This window comes from Diabrotica undecimpunctata, chromosome 5 (genome assembly GCF_040954645.1).
Source record: "Diabrotica undecimpunctata isolate CICGRU chromosome 5, icDiaUnde3, whole genome shotgun sequence".
NCBI classification, from domain to species: domain Eukaryota; kingdom Metazoa; phylum Arthropoda; class Insecta; order Coleoptera; family Chrysomelidae; genus Diabrotica; species Diabrotica undecimpunctata.
In genome coordinates this window covers 66,211,864-66,229,201 of record NC_092807.1, presented here as the reverse complement: position 1 = coordinate 66,229,201, position 17,338 = coordinate 66,211,864, and the positions used below count along the sequence as shown (strand labels likewise).

Sequence of the window (17,338 nt, the reverse complement as noted above, 5' to 3'; positions counted from 1 at the left end):
TACGTATGCCCTTTGGTTTAAAGAATAGCCCAGCAACATTCGAAAGGTTAATGGACAATATTCTTAGGCCCTTTATTCATAAGTTTTGCTTCGTCTACATTGACGATGTCATCATTTTTTCTAAGTCACTGCAAGAACACTTAGTTCATATTGCAACTATTTTTGACACATTCAGAAAAAATAATTTAAAAATCAGCTAGACAAATCCGAGTTCCTCACGAAAGAAGTATCTTTCTTAGGTCACGTAGTGACAACCGAAGGAATCAAACCTAACCCAGCGAAAATCGAAGCTTTACAAAAATACCCTCTACCAAAAACAGTAAAAGAAATTAAATCATTTCTTGGATTAATCGGTTACTACCGATGATTCATACCCAATTTTGCAAAAATAACGTCCCCATTTTCGATATGTACTCGAAAAAGAGCAACTATTGACCCTACTAATCCAAATTATTTGGAATGTTTTGCAAAATGCAAACAATTGTTAACTAATTCTCCAGTTCTACAATATCCAGACTTCGAAAAGCCTTTTGTACTGACTACAGACGCCTCTAATATAGCTATAGGATCAGTATTATCTCAAGACAACCACCCTATTGCCTACTATTCAGCAGAACAAAACTACTCCACTATCGAAAAAGAACTTTTAGCCATACTAGATTCTTGTAAACACTTCCGTATGTATTTATAAAATCAAAAATTCACTGTAGAAACAGATCACAATCCTCTCGTATGGATCTACAAAATTAAAGACCCCACTTCTAGATTAGCCCGATGGAGACTTAAACTAGAAGAATATAATTTTGAAGTCAAATATAAAAAAGGCAAAGAGAATCAAGTTGCCGATGCTTAAATATAGCCGAATCCAAATAAATGCCCTAAGCTCTAGTTCAGAATGTACTGAACCACCAGACAATTTCGACATTGACGATTTCCTTCCGAATTTGACAATTTACAAGACAGTACGAACACACAACATACATCAGTTGAGAACCCTATCACAGGAATAGAGATTTCACCTGAACCAATTAATTTATCCTCAAACCAAATTATTTTCAAACCAAAGTCAAATAATTTTGAAATAAAATATTTTGAGATAAGATATTCTATCATATTAGATGTATCGCTAATAACACTCGTTTAGATGAACTGATGATGCTCATTGAACAGTGGGCGAAACGTCTTCATTAAATAGATAAGATAGCACAACTCTTGTCTTTTTTATCTCCAAATTGACCGAAAACATCCCATTCACTTACGAGTGCATTTTTTTTTTATATTAAATTAAACGGTCATATTCCTTAAAGATATATATATATATATATATATATATATATATATATATATATATATATATATATATATATATATATATATATATATATATATAATAATAGTCTCCCGTTTTGACACGGATATATATATATATATATATAATAATAGTCTCCCGTTTTGACACGGGATATATATATATATATATATATATATATATCTATATATATATATATATATATATATATATATATATATATATATATATATATGTTCGGATAAGTTTCCGCGGTCAGATAAATGAAAATTACTGAGTTCTCGGGAAGAACCGCGTTGAGAATTTAAAACTCGACGTTTCGGCACCCATTTTGGAGCCATTATCAAGAGTGATACGGTTCGGTTCGAGTTCGGGGTCTCGATCTGCCTACTCCCCTCACTCGAGACGTACCAGTATCGTGTTCTATATTGCAAGAACTGTCTCTCGGCACTGAGGTCTCAATCTGCCTACTCCCCAGTGTCGAGTGACAACCGGTCTTACCCTGCGTGGCTGCTTTTATACTCGCTGTATGCGCGGGAACGGTATGCGCTGACGTGGTCTGAACTGACGTGGCCTGAGCGGTGTGGGCGGGAGGTCGCTGAAGAAGGGGTCGCCATGTTGCCGGCAATCGTTTCGCGTCATCGCGCGTGTTCAAGCTGTTAGGCCGTTTTTCGATTTCGATAGCTTCACGAATGATTCTCGCTTTTAATGAGCGGATGGGAGCGATGGTTTTTGCTTTTTCGAAATCTATTTTGTGGCCTGTCTGAATATGATGTTGGGCTAGGGCTGAAGTGGTATCGGAATGTTTGACTGATAGAGAATGTTCGTAAATACGGTTATGGATTCGTCGGTTTGTCTGTCCTACGTATGTAGGCAACTGGAACAAGGTATCTCGTAGACACCATGGTCTTCATTGGGGATTTGGTCTTTTACGGATCTGACGAGATTGGACAATTTGGAGTGAGTGGTGAAGATGGTTTTGATATTAAGAGGGATAAGAGTTCTACTGATCTTGTCAGTGACACCTTTAATGAAAGGTAGAAAGATTTTGGGTTGATCCGGCGGCAAGATTTCTTTTTTGGATGGAATGGGGTTTAGAAGTTTTTGAATGCTTCTATTGATTTGGGTTTTGTGGTAGCCGTTTTGTAGGAGTGTTTGTCTTATTGAATTGATTTCGGATGACCTGTGATTGTTGTCGCTAAGTCTTATGGAACGGGAAATAAGAGTGTTTTAACAGGCCACAAAATAGATTTCGAAAAAGCAAAAACCATCGCTCCCATCCGCTCATTAAAAGCGAGAATCATTCGTGAAGCTATCGAAATCGAAAAACGGCCTAACAGCTTGAACACGCGCGATGACGCGAAACGATTGCCGGCAACATGGCGACCCCTTCTTCAGCGACCTCCCGCCCACACCGCTCAGGCCACGTCAGTTAAGACCACGTCAGCGCATACCGTTCCCGCGCATACAGCGAGTATAAAAGCAGCCACGCAGGGTAAGACCGGTTGTCACTCGACACTGGGGAGTAGGCAGATTGAGACCTCAGTGCCGAGAGACAGTTCTTGCAATATAGAACACGATACTGGTACGTCTCGAGTGAGGGAAGTAGGCAGATTGAGACCCCGAACTCGAACCGAACCGTATCACTCTTGATAATGGCTCCAAAATGGGTGCCGAAACGTCGAGTTTTAAATTCTCAACGCGGTTCTTCCCGAGAACTCAGTAATTTTCATATATATATATATATATATATATATATATATATATATATATATATATATATATATACAGTATACTCCCTCTATAACGAACACGGTTATTACGAGGTTTCGCTTATAACGAGATACATTAGATGTCCCGTGAGGGATATCATGTTGGCTACCATATTCGCTATCGTGACTTTATTGACAGCAGCTCTAAATAACGATGTAGTTGATTTTCCATACCATTGCCTTAGATTTTTCAGCCATGATGTTCTTCTTCTACCAGGACCACGATTATCTTGGATCTTTCCCTGAATGATCACATGTAAAAGATCATATTTTTCAGCGTGTCTCATAATGTGACCGAAGTATTCCAACTTGCGTTTCTTTATTATATTGACTAGTTGTGTTGTTTGGTTCAGCCGTCTAAGGACCTTCTCATTTCTAACTCTGTCGACCCAGCTTATTTTCAGTAGTCGTCTGTATACCCACATCTCAAAGGCTGTCAAACGTTTAAGGATAGCCTCAGTTAGAGTCCACGCTTCCACTCCATACAGCAGGACAGGAAAGATGTAGCAAGATGTCATTTGAACTCTAAGGTCAATGCTAAGATCGTAACTGCAAAGTACGTTTCTCATTTTTACAAAGGCAGCTCGGGCTTGTTCTATTCGGCTTTTAATTTTTGCGGTTGGATCCCAGCTCTCATTGATATTACTGCCAAGATACACGAGTTTCTCTACTCTGTCCAGTGTGGCATCTCCGACTTTTATACCGTCATCCTGTATATAATTTTGTCTTCTCCGCAATTAGCAAGCACTAAGGTATCGTCGGTATATCTAACATTGTTGACGGTTACTCCATTCACAATAATACCTTCGGTTTTACTATTTTCCAGTATGTTTCTTTCTTTTCAATATTAAAAAATGTGGGCTCACAATTGTTTGCTTTTTCGGCTAAAATGTGCCTAGATCTAAAAAATGTGCTAAAATTTGCTAAAAATTCGGCATCTACAATATTAATTTTTTTACAGATGCCTTTTAAATGGAAATTGAAAGGCCGACTGCCTATTGATCCTGAAATTTTGGAAACTGTAGCACTGAAATATGTAGCACTAATGGTAAAATCTGCACAGTCGCTAAAAAAAATAATATTGATAGAACGACTCTATCTAGATATGTAAATATCTTTAAATCTGATCTTTATATCTTCTCTGAAATTAAAACTCAAAAATATACATTTACCTCCAAATTATAAATTAGTTTCTCTCGATGTGGTATCTTTATACACCAATATTCCAATAGCTTTAGCGAAAGACATTATTAAAAAAAAGTGGAATGAAATCAAAGCGTTCACAGACATCCCTCTAGAAGAATTTCTGCTAGCAGTCGAAACAACATTAAAGTCAACCTATTTCCTATATAAAAACAAAATCTTCCAACAAACAGATGGATGTGCTATGGGTGCTAGCATATCCAGTGCCATCGCGCAATTAGTTTTAGAGCATCTAGAGTAAATTGTTTTAAATAAAATAGATTTTGATATACCTTTTTTCTATCGCTATATAGATGACTGCTTGAGCGCAGCACCAGAGGATAAAATGGATATTTTACTAAATGAATTCAATAACTTTCACCAAAAACTAAAATTCACATTAGAAATTGAAAAAAATTATCAAATTAATTTTCTGGACCTGACCTTACATAGAAAAAACAGTACTATAACTACTTCATGGTACACCAAAAAAACCTGGTCGTCGAGATATCTGAATTTCAACTCTCATCATCCCCTGTCTCAAAAGAAATCAGTAGTTATCGGACTCGCCGATAGAGCTATTAGATTATCCGATCCTATCAATAGACCTCAGGCCATTAAAAAGGCAAAAACAGCACTAACACTTAATTCATACCCACACCACCTTATCGACAACACTTTCAAATCGCGACTGCATAAATTTTACAGTAACAATAATAACAATGAAACCTGTCTTGCTGTATGGAGTGGAAGCGTGGACTCTAACTGAGGCTATCCTTAAACGCTTGACAGCCTTTGAGATGTGGGTATACAGACGACTACTGAAAATAAGCTGGGTCGACAGAGTTAGAAATGAGAAGGTCCTTAGACGGCTGAACCAAACAACACAACTGGTCAATGAAACGCAAGTTGGAATACTTCGGTCACATTATGAGACACGCTGAAAAATATGATCTTTTACATGTGATCATTCAGGGAAAGATCCAAGATAATCGTGGTCCTGGTAGAAGAAGAACATCATGGCTGAAAAATCTAAGGCAATGGTATGGAAAATCAACTACATCGTTATTTAGAGCTGCTGTCAATAAAGTCACGATAGCGAATATGGTAGCCAACATGATATCCAATGATCGATAACGGTCATGGAACTAGAAGAAGAAGATAGCTAAAGAACGAGAAAAATGTATTAAAAAGACTAATAAATATTGTGTTATATTTAGCAAAACACAATTTGGCCTGTCGTGGTCAATTCAAATTGGATGGAAATTTCTTGGTATTTGTTGAATGTAAATATGACGTTATTTTACAATATATATATATATATATATATATATATATATATATATATATATATATATATATATATATATATATAGTTAAAATCTTAATAACTTGATGACGCCTCCGTCGTCTTTTGCAACCAATAAACAATTTCATTAAAATTAATTTGTAGTGATTCCAGCATTATACACCTTTCAACTTGTTAAAACCTTTCGTTGCAAATAGGATTTCACAGATTCAATCCTTGACTAATTCTAATTCCTGCAGATATATAAGCACACAGGAAAATCCTGCAGATTTATTGTCACGTGGTATTTCAGCCACAGCACTACAAAATTCTGATCTATGGTTTCATGACCCTCCATGGCTTTTATTGGCTGAAAATTTCTGACCTCATCAACCCTTTAAACAGGTTAAAATTCTTGAGCTTCGATCTACTGTTAATCTATTCGCAAAAATTTGCACGAATCTTGACATTATTTACAAAATTTCTTCCTTAACTAAATTACAACGAATTGTAGCCTATGTTACGTTATTCAAAAATTACAGGTTAACAATGCCAGAAAGAACCTTTAATGATTTAACATGTGAAGAAATTACCTGCTTTCTGATTTGTGTTATTCGCATTGTGCAAAATCAATCTTTCTCTGATGATCCCACATATCTCAAAAAACATGGCAAGGTCGATCATAAAAGCAAACTTCTCACCCTGAATCCTTTTCTTCATGAAAATAATATAATTCGAGTTGGTGGAAGAATTCACAACGCTGACTGTATTTGCTTGATATGCACTTCGCTTGTGCCGCTGGTAATAATCAAACTCCGTGCGAAACCAAAACTGACTTTATTTTGAATTACACAATACATATAATATGAATGCTAATAAGTATTATGTCCGCTCGCGCTGAATGCTGTATCACCGATCTCGTCTCGTATTTGAGTGCTGTCGTCTTTGGGGTGCCTTAAGGGACTCGCCTTATCTTCACATATGGCATAATATATCTCCCTACGCCACTATGTTGCCGGATTGTAAAAATGCATAAAATAAACTTGAATTGGATAGAGGCGTGAACATGGCCCCCGCCTTGGCAAACACTGCCAACAAAATCGTCTGCTAATGCTAAATGTTTAAATGTTTAAACTACACGTAGTCCGAAACGGGTAGCGGACACACCTTGGAAAAAGAACGAGTTATGATACCATTGTCTGTCTTTATCCTAAAAACTCTGGCTACACCATCACTGCCGCGTAAAAGTTCGATCACGCGACCTAACTTCCACCTTAATGGAGGTAAATTGTCCTCTTTTATGAGCACTAACGTGTTTTCCGCAACTTCACCGTTAGTAGTAGTCCATTTCGTGCGTTTTTGTAGTTCGGAGATGTATTCTTTGTTCCATCGTTCCCATATATGCTGAGAAAGCTGCTGAATATGCTGGAATTTTGAGAGCCGATTAACTGGAACATGACGCAAATCTGGATCTGGATTGGTAATAAGTGGTCTTCCGTTGAGAAAATGTGCAGGAGTTAATGGGGAGAGATCATTTGGATCACATTATAGCTTCAATCTGCACAAGCAACGAATAAAATTCCTCGAACGTTGAGTGCGCGTTTCCCAAAACCCTATGCAAATGATGCTTAACTGTTCTTACTCCGCTTTCCTACAGTCCGCCAAAATGTGGAGAATAGGGAGGTATGAAGGACCACGAAATATTATTCTTTAGTAAGGATTCTCTTATCGCGGGAGTGTGCTGCTCTAAAAATTTTCTTAACGATTTTAACTCCGAACTAGCTGCTATAAAGTTGGTTCCATTGTCGGAAACCATCTTTTGAGGCTTGCCTCTTCGCGCAATAAATCTTTTGAAGGCCAACAGAAATGATTCATTAGACAGTTCTGTAACTAATTCTAAATGTATGGCCTTCGTACAAAAACAAATAAAAAGGCACATGTAACTCTTTATTAGTTTACAACCTCGACCCTTTCTATCGCGAATTAAGAAAGGGCCCGCATAATCTACATCTGTTATAATAAACGGTGGGCCACCTGCGAGACGCTGGGCAGGTAGATCACCCATTATTGGCTGAATGGATTTAGATTTTAATCTAAAACATTTTACACATTTGTGTACGGTACGTCGCGCTAAATTTCTTCCTGATAACGGCCAGAAAGTTTCTCTTATAGTTGCAAGTAAAAGCTGAGGACCAGCATGCATAAGATCCTTGTGAAAATGATTAAATATTAACGACGTAACTATATGATCTGCCGCTAAAATGATGGGATGTTTTTTGTCATACGTAAACTCGGAATGCTTTAAACGCCCGCCTACTCTCATGATGCCCTGATCATCAAGAAATGGAGATAAATTTATGAGTTTGCTGTTTTTATCTAAAGATCCCTTTCGGTTCAAATGCTTTATTTCATTAGAAAATAATCCCAAAGTTTTCGAATTCTCGTTATTACCGAATTGAATAACGGAACCCGTAGTTGAATTATCCGGTATATCTCTTAATATTTCAGGATCATTTGAATAGAATTTACGCAATGTAAATCCTCCGCCTTTGAGGACCTCAAAAAGTTGTTTACATGCTTCGCGCGCTTTCTGTTTTGAATCAAAACCTGTCAAAAGGTCGTCCACATAAAAATCGGATTTAATAATGCTAGCAATGTTAGGATTTTTAGCTTCTTGCTCCTCTGCCAATGTCATTAGACATTTAATCGCTAAGTAAGAAGAGCATTTCATACCGTATGTAACTGTTTGTAACTGAAATATTTCAATCGGTTCTTCCGGATTATTTCGCCATAAGATACATTGTAAGGATTTTTGATCATCTGCAACCAATACCTGACGGTACATTTTTTCTATATCCGCACTAACTACATATAAGTGTGTTCTAAAACGCAATAAAATGGAGAGTAAATCATTTTGTAAGGTTGGTCCGGCCATTTGAATACTATTTAATGAAATGCCGTTTGTAGTTGGCGCACTACAATCGAACACAACGCGCAAACGTGTCGTCAAAGAATTTTCTTTTAATACTGGATGATGTGGCATAAAATAAAATGTAGTATTTACCCTAAAGTCTGTTGCCGCTTCCGTAATTCTGCATAAACCTTTCATATGTCCTAACTCTTTATATTCCTGGATGAATTCGCTATAAAGAGTTTTAAGATTGGCATCTTTATTCAACTTACGCTCGAGATTTAAAAATCTATTTTTTGCTTGACGAAATGAATCACCGAGTGAACTTATCGATTCCTTGAATGGCAATGATACTATGAATTTGCCTGTCGCGTCGCGTTTCACCGTATCTTCGAAATGTTTTTCGCATGCAATTTCTTCGCCCGAGAGTGCAGGTTTTCCATTGAAAACCTCTTCAAGTTCCCAGAACTTACTTAGCTGTTCTGTAACTTCGATTGTGTTTGTGAAATTACACTTAGTTATTCGCTTTTCTGATGCTTTGTTTTGGCTGATATACGGCCCTGCTATGATCCAGCCAAACATTGTTTCTTGCATGAATGGTTTATTTTTACCTAAAATAATTCTGTTTGCGCCCAGTATTTGCCAAAATAGATCACTTCCTATCAACAATTCGACCTTTTGTGGTTTATGAAAATGATTATCCGCTAATTTTAAATGTTTAGGTATCTGCAAATCACTAATGTTTATTTCAGATGCCGGCACGCACCCCGTAATTTCTGGCATTACGAAACAATTTAAAGTTGTATGAAAAGTTATATCGCTACGAGACTGTATATTTATTGCGCATTTGAATCGAAGGGAGATGCAATATTATTTATGCCCATGACTGATATGTTCGCGCTTGTCGTTTTTAATCTAAGTTTATCGCATAAATTCGATTATGAATGAGCTTTGTGAACCGCAATCTAACAAAGCTCGCACTATGTATGCCTTAAGGTCGGTACACATATACATACGAGCCAAACGGTATGCATACGGTATGCGAACGCTATATTCGTTAATGTGTACGGCAGAAAAAACCGCTTGCGTACTGTTTCATCGTGACTCGTCGCGAACCAAATTGTTGCGGTTTATTCCACGACTTCAAAGGAAGCTCGTCTTTCAGTTTGGACGGCGCTTACTAGACGCAGCGAACATTTTTATTGTCTCATCAAATCGACATGGTGTGAATGACGTGTTCCTTCCTAGAGAGACGTGAGAAAACAGTAAACTGATTATTGTACATATTTTTATCTTTGTTAAACAAGCAAAAACAGAAACATAAATCAGTACCCAAATTATAAATAAAATGAATCATTTCGCACATGTGTGTTCGTTGTTGGTTTGTCGCTTTCCATGGATCGAGATAAGTATGCGGTCAGTACGATGTAGAATATTTTTCAAGGATCTGTACGCGTACTGTACGTATACCGTTTGGCTCGCATATGTGTACCCACCTTTACCTTGACCGTCAAAAATATTAACTAATACTGTGGACTGTATAGTTTGATCTGCAGCGCTAACTGCCGAAACTGACAAATTGGTAGTGTTTAAACTACCTTGTATATTATCTGCAGATCGTATATCGCTCGCGTTTTCTACCGGTTGATGAACTAAAGCTGCGTTCTGTTCGCTTGATATATCTGTATGCAATAACGTATGGTGTTTTGACGCACATTTCTTGCATGTTGATTGTCTACACCGCTTATAGAAATGTCCAGGTTTAAGACAATTCGTGCAAAGATTGACCTGTCTTACTTTATCAAACCTGTCCCTAGATGAAAGTTTTGAAAATTCGCCGCATTGATAAATGGTGTGTTCCCTTTTGCAAATAGGGCAACACTTTGTATTATCCGATTTATTTAAAGTTCCCTGTGATGAATATAGACCGCGAATGTTATGTGAATATTTCGTATTCCGTGAATATGCGCCCGCCTGAGAAATATTCCGTGTATTTTGTTTTTCAGCTTGATTTACCTCAAGAGATTCTAAGAGGTCCGCCCTTAATTTTAAAAACGTTTTAAAATCATCAAAACTAGGAATTTCATTATGTGTTTTGCTATTCTCCCATGCGCGTAAAGTCGATGTATCGAACTTACAAGAAATAATATGAATAAGGAGTATGTCCCACGAATCAGTAGGTAGCCCTAGCTGCTTTAACGCGTATAAATGCTTCGAAAAAATGTCAACTAATTGCCGCAATCTATTAGATGACTCTTTATGTATTGGCTCTATATTAAATAAGGCATTAACATGATTGGAAATTAATAATCTCTTATTATCGTACCTTTCCCTAATTAATTTCCACGCAACTGCATAGTTTTCGGCGGTAAACTCTAATGTTCGTATGACCTGCGCCGCACCGCCCTGTAATGAACTTCGTAAATAATGAAAACGCCTTATATTGTCTAAGTACTCATTTCTGTTAACTAAAGATTCAAAAAGATCTGCAAAATCTAACCAATTATTATAATTACCATCAAATTTTGGTAACTCGATAGGTTTAAGCTCAATACAATGCCCTGTATATGAATTCTTAGAGCGCTCACTTGCTTTATCGCTTTCTATACAAGCTACTTGTTGATTATCGCGAATGATTTTTCGCGCTACCGCTAATTGTGAATAATATTTGTTATAGAATTCTTCGCGCTCCGTATATTCATCCTCTAATAATTCAAATTGAACCGTATTTTCTATTTGCCCCTGAACCTCATCGAATTCGCTCTGTAAATGTTCTATATTATTTACCATTTCAATAGCCTGTAATACTTCTAAATCTGAAATCGTTTCACCCTTAGTTATTTTATCATTTAACGCTAATATAAATTTCGAAAATATTGTGAGTTTGCATTTAAAACCGCCCCTTTTTCGCTTTAAATTCTCCATAATTTTATAATGAATTAAACAGTAAACAGAAACAGATTATAAATCGCTTGATATTCGACCCTAACGTTCTCAGAATTATCACATGTGCAGAATAAAGGTACAAAGACTGATAAATAAAAGGGAATGTGAAATGGATATGCTCACCAAAATATTGTATGTTTATTGTAACAGCTAGCCTCCTGGCGCCAAGGATCTTCGCCTCAACTCGTATAAAATAGGTCTTCACAGATTTTAAACCCACAGTTGTCCAATTATGTAACTGTCTTAAGAATAACGTTCGACAGTCTATAACGCGCTCGGGCCACTATGAATGCACTATCTCGCCCGCTAATTTGATGACACAAATATGAGTTCGGAATTCGGTGAATTTACACTGTTTCAACACAAGAATTTGATGATTCGACTCGAATAGACCATGTATTTGCTTGATATGCACTTCGCTTGTGCCGCTGGTTAATAATCAAACTCCGTGCGAAACCAAAACTGACTTTATTTTGAATTACACAATACATATAATATGAATGCTAATAAGTATTATGTCTGCTCGCGCTGAATGCTGTATCACCGATCTCGTCTCGTATTTGAGTGCTGTCGTCTTTGGGGTGCCTTAAGGGACTCGCCTTATCTTCACATATGGCATAATATATCTCCCTACGCCACTATGTTGCCGGATTGTAAAAATGCATAAAATAAACTTGAATTGGATAGAGGCGTGAACACTGACATCTCATACGAGAGAAAGCATCTCATCGTTATTCCACAAAAACATCGTTTTACAGACATACTTGTACGACATGAACACATGAAATTACAACATGCTGGTCCTCAGCTACTTTTATCTTCCTTGCGAGAGATATATTGGCCTCTCAATGGACGATATGTCGTTAGAAAGCTTGTTAGAAACTGCATCACATGTTTTAAGGCAGCTCCAAAACTTAAAACATATTTAATGGGTAACCTACGTTCTTCACGTCTTACTCCTTCACGACCCTTTACCCACTCGGGACTTGATTATGCGGGACCCTTTCCTCTAAAGGAACGTCTTACGAGAAATTACAAGACCATTAAGGGTTATGTAGCACTTTTATTTGTCTGGCCACAAAGGCTATACACTTGGAGGTTGTGAGTAGTCTGACTACGGAATGCTTTATAGTAGCTTTAAGACTTTTTACTTCTAGACGGGGTAAATGCGCTTCTATTCTTTTGGATAATGGAAACCTTTAAAGGTGCCAACAATGAACTTTCCAACTTTCTCAAGACTAACAATTTTGACTTACATAACACACTCTATTCTGAGGGTATAGATTGGAAATTCACTCCGCTGCGTTTTCCTCACTTTGGAGGTGTCTGGGAAGCGGGAGTAAAATCGGTAAAATACCACCTTAAACGAGTTATTAGCAATACGATTCTCTTCTTTGAGGAGTTTTCCACTGTTTTGAGTCAAATTAAAGCAATTATCAATACCAGACTACTTTTTCCTATGTCTAATGACCCCTCAGACCTACCTACTTTCTGGTGCACATTTGCATATTTTCTGGTTGGATCACCTTTCATATCAGTTCCTGACCGCAATCTGTTAGATGTTATTTAAAACAGATTAAACAGATTTCAAAGGGTGCAGCAAATGGTGCAATTTTATTGGACACGACGGTCCAAAGAATACGTCTCTTCTCTTCAGCAACGCGTCAAGTGGAAGACATAATGCAGTTTCCTTCTCAAGATTGGTTCCTTAGTACTTGTTAAAGAAGATGGACTGGAACCTCTTAGGCCTCTTATTGGACATGAAAAACTCTGGCGTATAAAAACGTCCAGTTGCGAAGTTATGTGTTTACCGAACGCTATGTGTGCTACCGAACGAAAACTAACTTTAGTTTTTTTTTTGATAAAGTTTACAATTTTAGCTCAATCTTGACTTGTGGACTTTATACATTTGGGTTTTTGAACCCCTTATGACGTCTAAAGGGGGCGGCTTATGTTAAAACCTAAATGACCTGACGACGCCCCTGTCACCGTTTGCAAAATTTGATCCCGGCAACAGCTTGTCGCAAAAGTAAGACAACCAGTCCCGCCAGGGCTTATCGATAAGATATCTGGCTGAAATCAACCTTCCTGTGGGAAAAGACATTCATTTTCAAAACGTCGAACTAACATGTGTGAACAATAATATATTTGTATCATTTATTTTTATTTAATTATTACAAACAATTAAGTATTTTTATATCTTTACATTTACATTTACATATTACATAGAAGTATTAAACAGTTTTATTTACGGTCTTGAGTTCTTTGAGTACCTAAAACCACGGGAAGTCCTAATAAAAACAACATAAACGTATATATATATATATATATATATATATATATATATATATATATATATAAAATAAAGTTTTATTTTTGGGGTTGCAGTCATTAATAGGGCAGGAATGTACTCTTTGTTCTTTATCAAGCTTTCGCAAAATTTATTTGCTTCTTCAGGATATGCTAAAATATGGTACCTATCATTTTTTGAAATTATAGTATTTATAGTCAGAAAATCTAATATTTGAAAATTATAGTATTAATTTTCGTAAGACAGAATGTAATTATAGATATTGCTTAGTTTATCAATATGTTTTTTTATTAACGCATTGATATTTATTTATGCATACCATTTCTAAGAATTCTCTTTTATTTAATTGGTTTTCACGTCTTAATATATTAGTTTGATTGAAATTAAATTAATGATTTTTATTAATTGCATGATCTATTAATGCACACGTATTTTTATTATTTCTAAGGTCACTTTTATGTGATGTTAGTCTGCCTATTAGATTTCTAGATGTGTGTCAAAAATACGTGTGCATTAATAGATCATGCAATTAATAAAAATCATTCATTTAATTTCAATCAAACTAATATGTTAAGACGTGAAAACCAATTAAATAAAAGAGAATTCTTAGAAATGGTATGCATAAATAAATATCAATGCGTTAATAAAAAAACTGATATTGATAAACTAAGCAATATCTATAATTATATTCTGTCTTACGAAAATTAATACTATAATTTTCAAATATTAGATTTTCTGACTATAAATACTATAATTTCAAAAAATTTAAAAATTCATATTTGGCGAACCTTTGTACGTAACCATAATAACAATAAAGAGCTAGTTATCAACAACAAAAAATATAATAAACAGAAACGAGTGTCTTTCTGACATAAATCAAACATCAACATAATCAATGTCATAATGAATTTGTACAAAATTAAATAAAATTAAAATATTGTACTTAGATAACTATATAATTTTAATAAGTTAAGTTTTAATGTTTTGTAAATTTGAAAATTTAATGGATTAACCTCACGTTGTAAGTTTTTATACTAGTTTTATACAATGCTATTTAATTCTAATTTCATTGTATTTACTGATACCATATTTTAGCATATCCTGAAGAAGCAAATAAATTTTGCGAAAGCTTGATAAAGAACAAAGAGTTTCACTTTCCTGCCCTATTAATGACTGCAACCCCAAAATAAAACTTTATTTTACATAACGTGTCAGTCAATAATACCTAACTACTTTATATATATATATATATATATATATAAAATATAAGTAATTTTTATAAAAAAAGAATACTTACCTTGTTGTGTAAGCAGGTAATCGTTTCAACTCGTTTAAATTCATTAAGATGTAACTGAAAATATCCTTGTTTAGATAGATTTCGGCAGTTACCTGTGATTAGAACTTGACCCTGAAATTAAATTTATAAAAATGTTTTGCATTATATTTAAAACAATTCAATCATAGTGCAACCATATATATATATATATATATATATATATATATATATATATATATATATATATATATATATATATATATATATATATATAAATATCCAAATATATGGCCTAGGAGGACACATTAATTAAACTTCTCGTGCTTGAATGGATATCAATAGAGTATTATGAAGTCATTTCAGCATCCCTGCTTCGTCAGACACTCGGACTGATACAAATTCAAACTCAGAAAGTCCAACTAATCTCTCCTTAATCTTTACCACTGTAGTGGTTAGCGTACATAGATGCCATCTACTTTGGTGGCTTTGAACGAAAACGATTTAATAATATCGTTTTATGTGCTCTGGCCAATACGAAATGTGCTAAAGATTAAATCTTTTACCTTTAACTTTAATTAATTGGACTTCGAATCCGAGTTTGGATTTCTTCTATCAGCCCGAGTGTCTGATTAAGCAGGGATGCTGAAATGACGTCGTAACACTCTATTGATACCGATTCGAGTACGGGAATTTTAAGGAATTTGTCCTCGTAGACCATATATTTGGTTATTCAATTCAACAAAGCAATAGTAGCTTTTGCTTAAAGATCTAAACTTTTGCATATATATATATATATATATATATATATATATATATATATATATATATATATATATATATATATATATATAAACGTTAAATAGTGGGTTTGCAGCAATAAAAATGAAATGTGTACTCTTTTAAATTTTTATTCCAAGCTTTCGGACATTGGTTATGTCCTTCATCAGGGAGCTACAAATGTGATTAAGAAATTGTTGGTGTTGGTATAATTAATTAAAAATTGTTTCTACTTACAAACTTAACGAGGTTGTATCAACAAAGATCTATTATAATATTGATAAAATTTATCATGGTCTCTCATCTATTTTAATATATAAAAACTTAGTTTTTATATATTAAAATAGATGAGAGACCATGATAAATTTTATCAATATTATAATAGATCTTTGTTGATACAACCTCGTTAAGTTTGTAAGTAGAAACAATTTTTAATTAATTATACCAACACCAACAATTTCTTAATCACATTTGTAGCTCCCTGATGAAGGACATAACCAATGTCCGAAAGCTTGGAATAAAAATTTAAAAGAGTACACATTTCATTTTTATTGCTGCAAACCCACTATTTAACGTTTACTTCCTTACGTTGTCAGCAAATACTTCTGGTTCATTATATATATATATATATATATATATATATATATATATATATATATATATATATATATATATATGTATGTATACATATATTTAGTGACTTAAAAATCCGAACAAACATTATAAATTTTTGTATTTTAAAAATGTTTTAAATAATTATACAGGGTAGCAAAATAAAAAACAAACCAAATTTCAATATGATTCAAACAACTTACAGGAGAAAATCAAATAATGATTTGTTGATGCAGCTCGGTTCGAAATATAATTTCGGATGCGTTTTGGCTCGTGCTCTAATTAATTCCTCCCGAAGTGCTCCCAAAGTTTGAGAAGAATGTCCTCAAAATTAAGAAGTTTCCGACCCATCATATCCCACACGTGATCAATTGAGATAGATCTGGGGATCTCGGTGACAAGAGCAAAATATTGACTCCAGCCTGTTCAAAGTCCATTGTAACTCTTCCAGTGTGTCGCCTTGCTTTATACTGTTGAAAAATTGGATGTTTGCTGAGTTGTCCTCTCTGACTAAGATTAAAGGTGACCTTAAACCATAACCAATAGCACCCCACACGATAACCCTAACAGTGCGGTGCACATACCGTTCGACAACAATTATTAATTTGGTCTTTTACCTTAGCATCTTCTGATCCTGGCTCAGCCAATATGAATGCTTAAACAGAAACTACTTTCATCACTAAAAATACCTCTATTCCATTCATGGTCCCAAGCCAATCGTTCTCTGCACCATTCAAGACGATTACGGCGATGTTGAGGAGTATGAGGTAGGCCCAAGTATGGCCAAAAAAAATCAAAACTGCAAATTCGACGATAAAATGTTCGCATCCCAATTGATCTTTCATAGTCTGTCAACCATTTATTTGAAATATACCTGGTAGTGGACAAGCGGTCTCTTAGAGCCATGAACCTTAAGCGACGATGTTGGCGCTCTGTTGATATTTGGTGCCGTCC

The 17,338-nt window shown here is 35.2% G+C and overlaps 2 protein-coding genes across 4 annotated transcripts in view; one reads left to right on the top strand and one right to left on the bottom strand.

Annotated features, from left to right (window-relative positions):
* Positions 1-17,338, top strand: part of LOC140441359 (TBC1 domain family member 1-like) — a 515,776-nt gene that overhangs the window by 73,743 nt on the left and 424,695 nt on the right. The gene's annotated exons all lie outside the window — the stretch shown is intronic.
* LOC140441360 (cilia- and flagella-associated protein 61-like) overlaps positions 1-17,338 on the bottom strand; it is a 185,617-nt gene that overhangs the window by 18,617 nt on the left and 149,662 nt on the right. For both annotated transcript variants that reach the window (XM_072532035.1, XM_072532036.1), the window contains one exon: positions 15,017-15,127. In XM_072532035.1, coding sequence (XP_072388136.1) covers positions 15,017-15,127 — 111 coding nt within the window. The remainder of the gene's footprint in view (positions 1-15,016; positions 15,128-17,338) is intronic.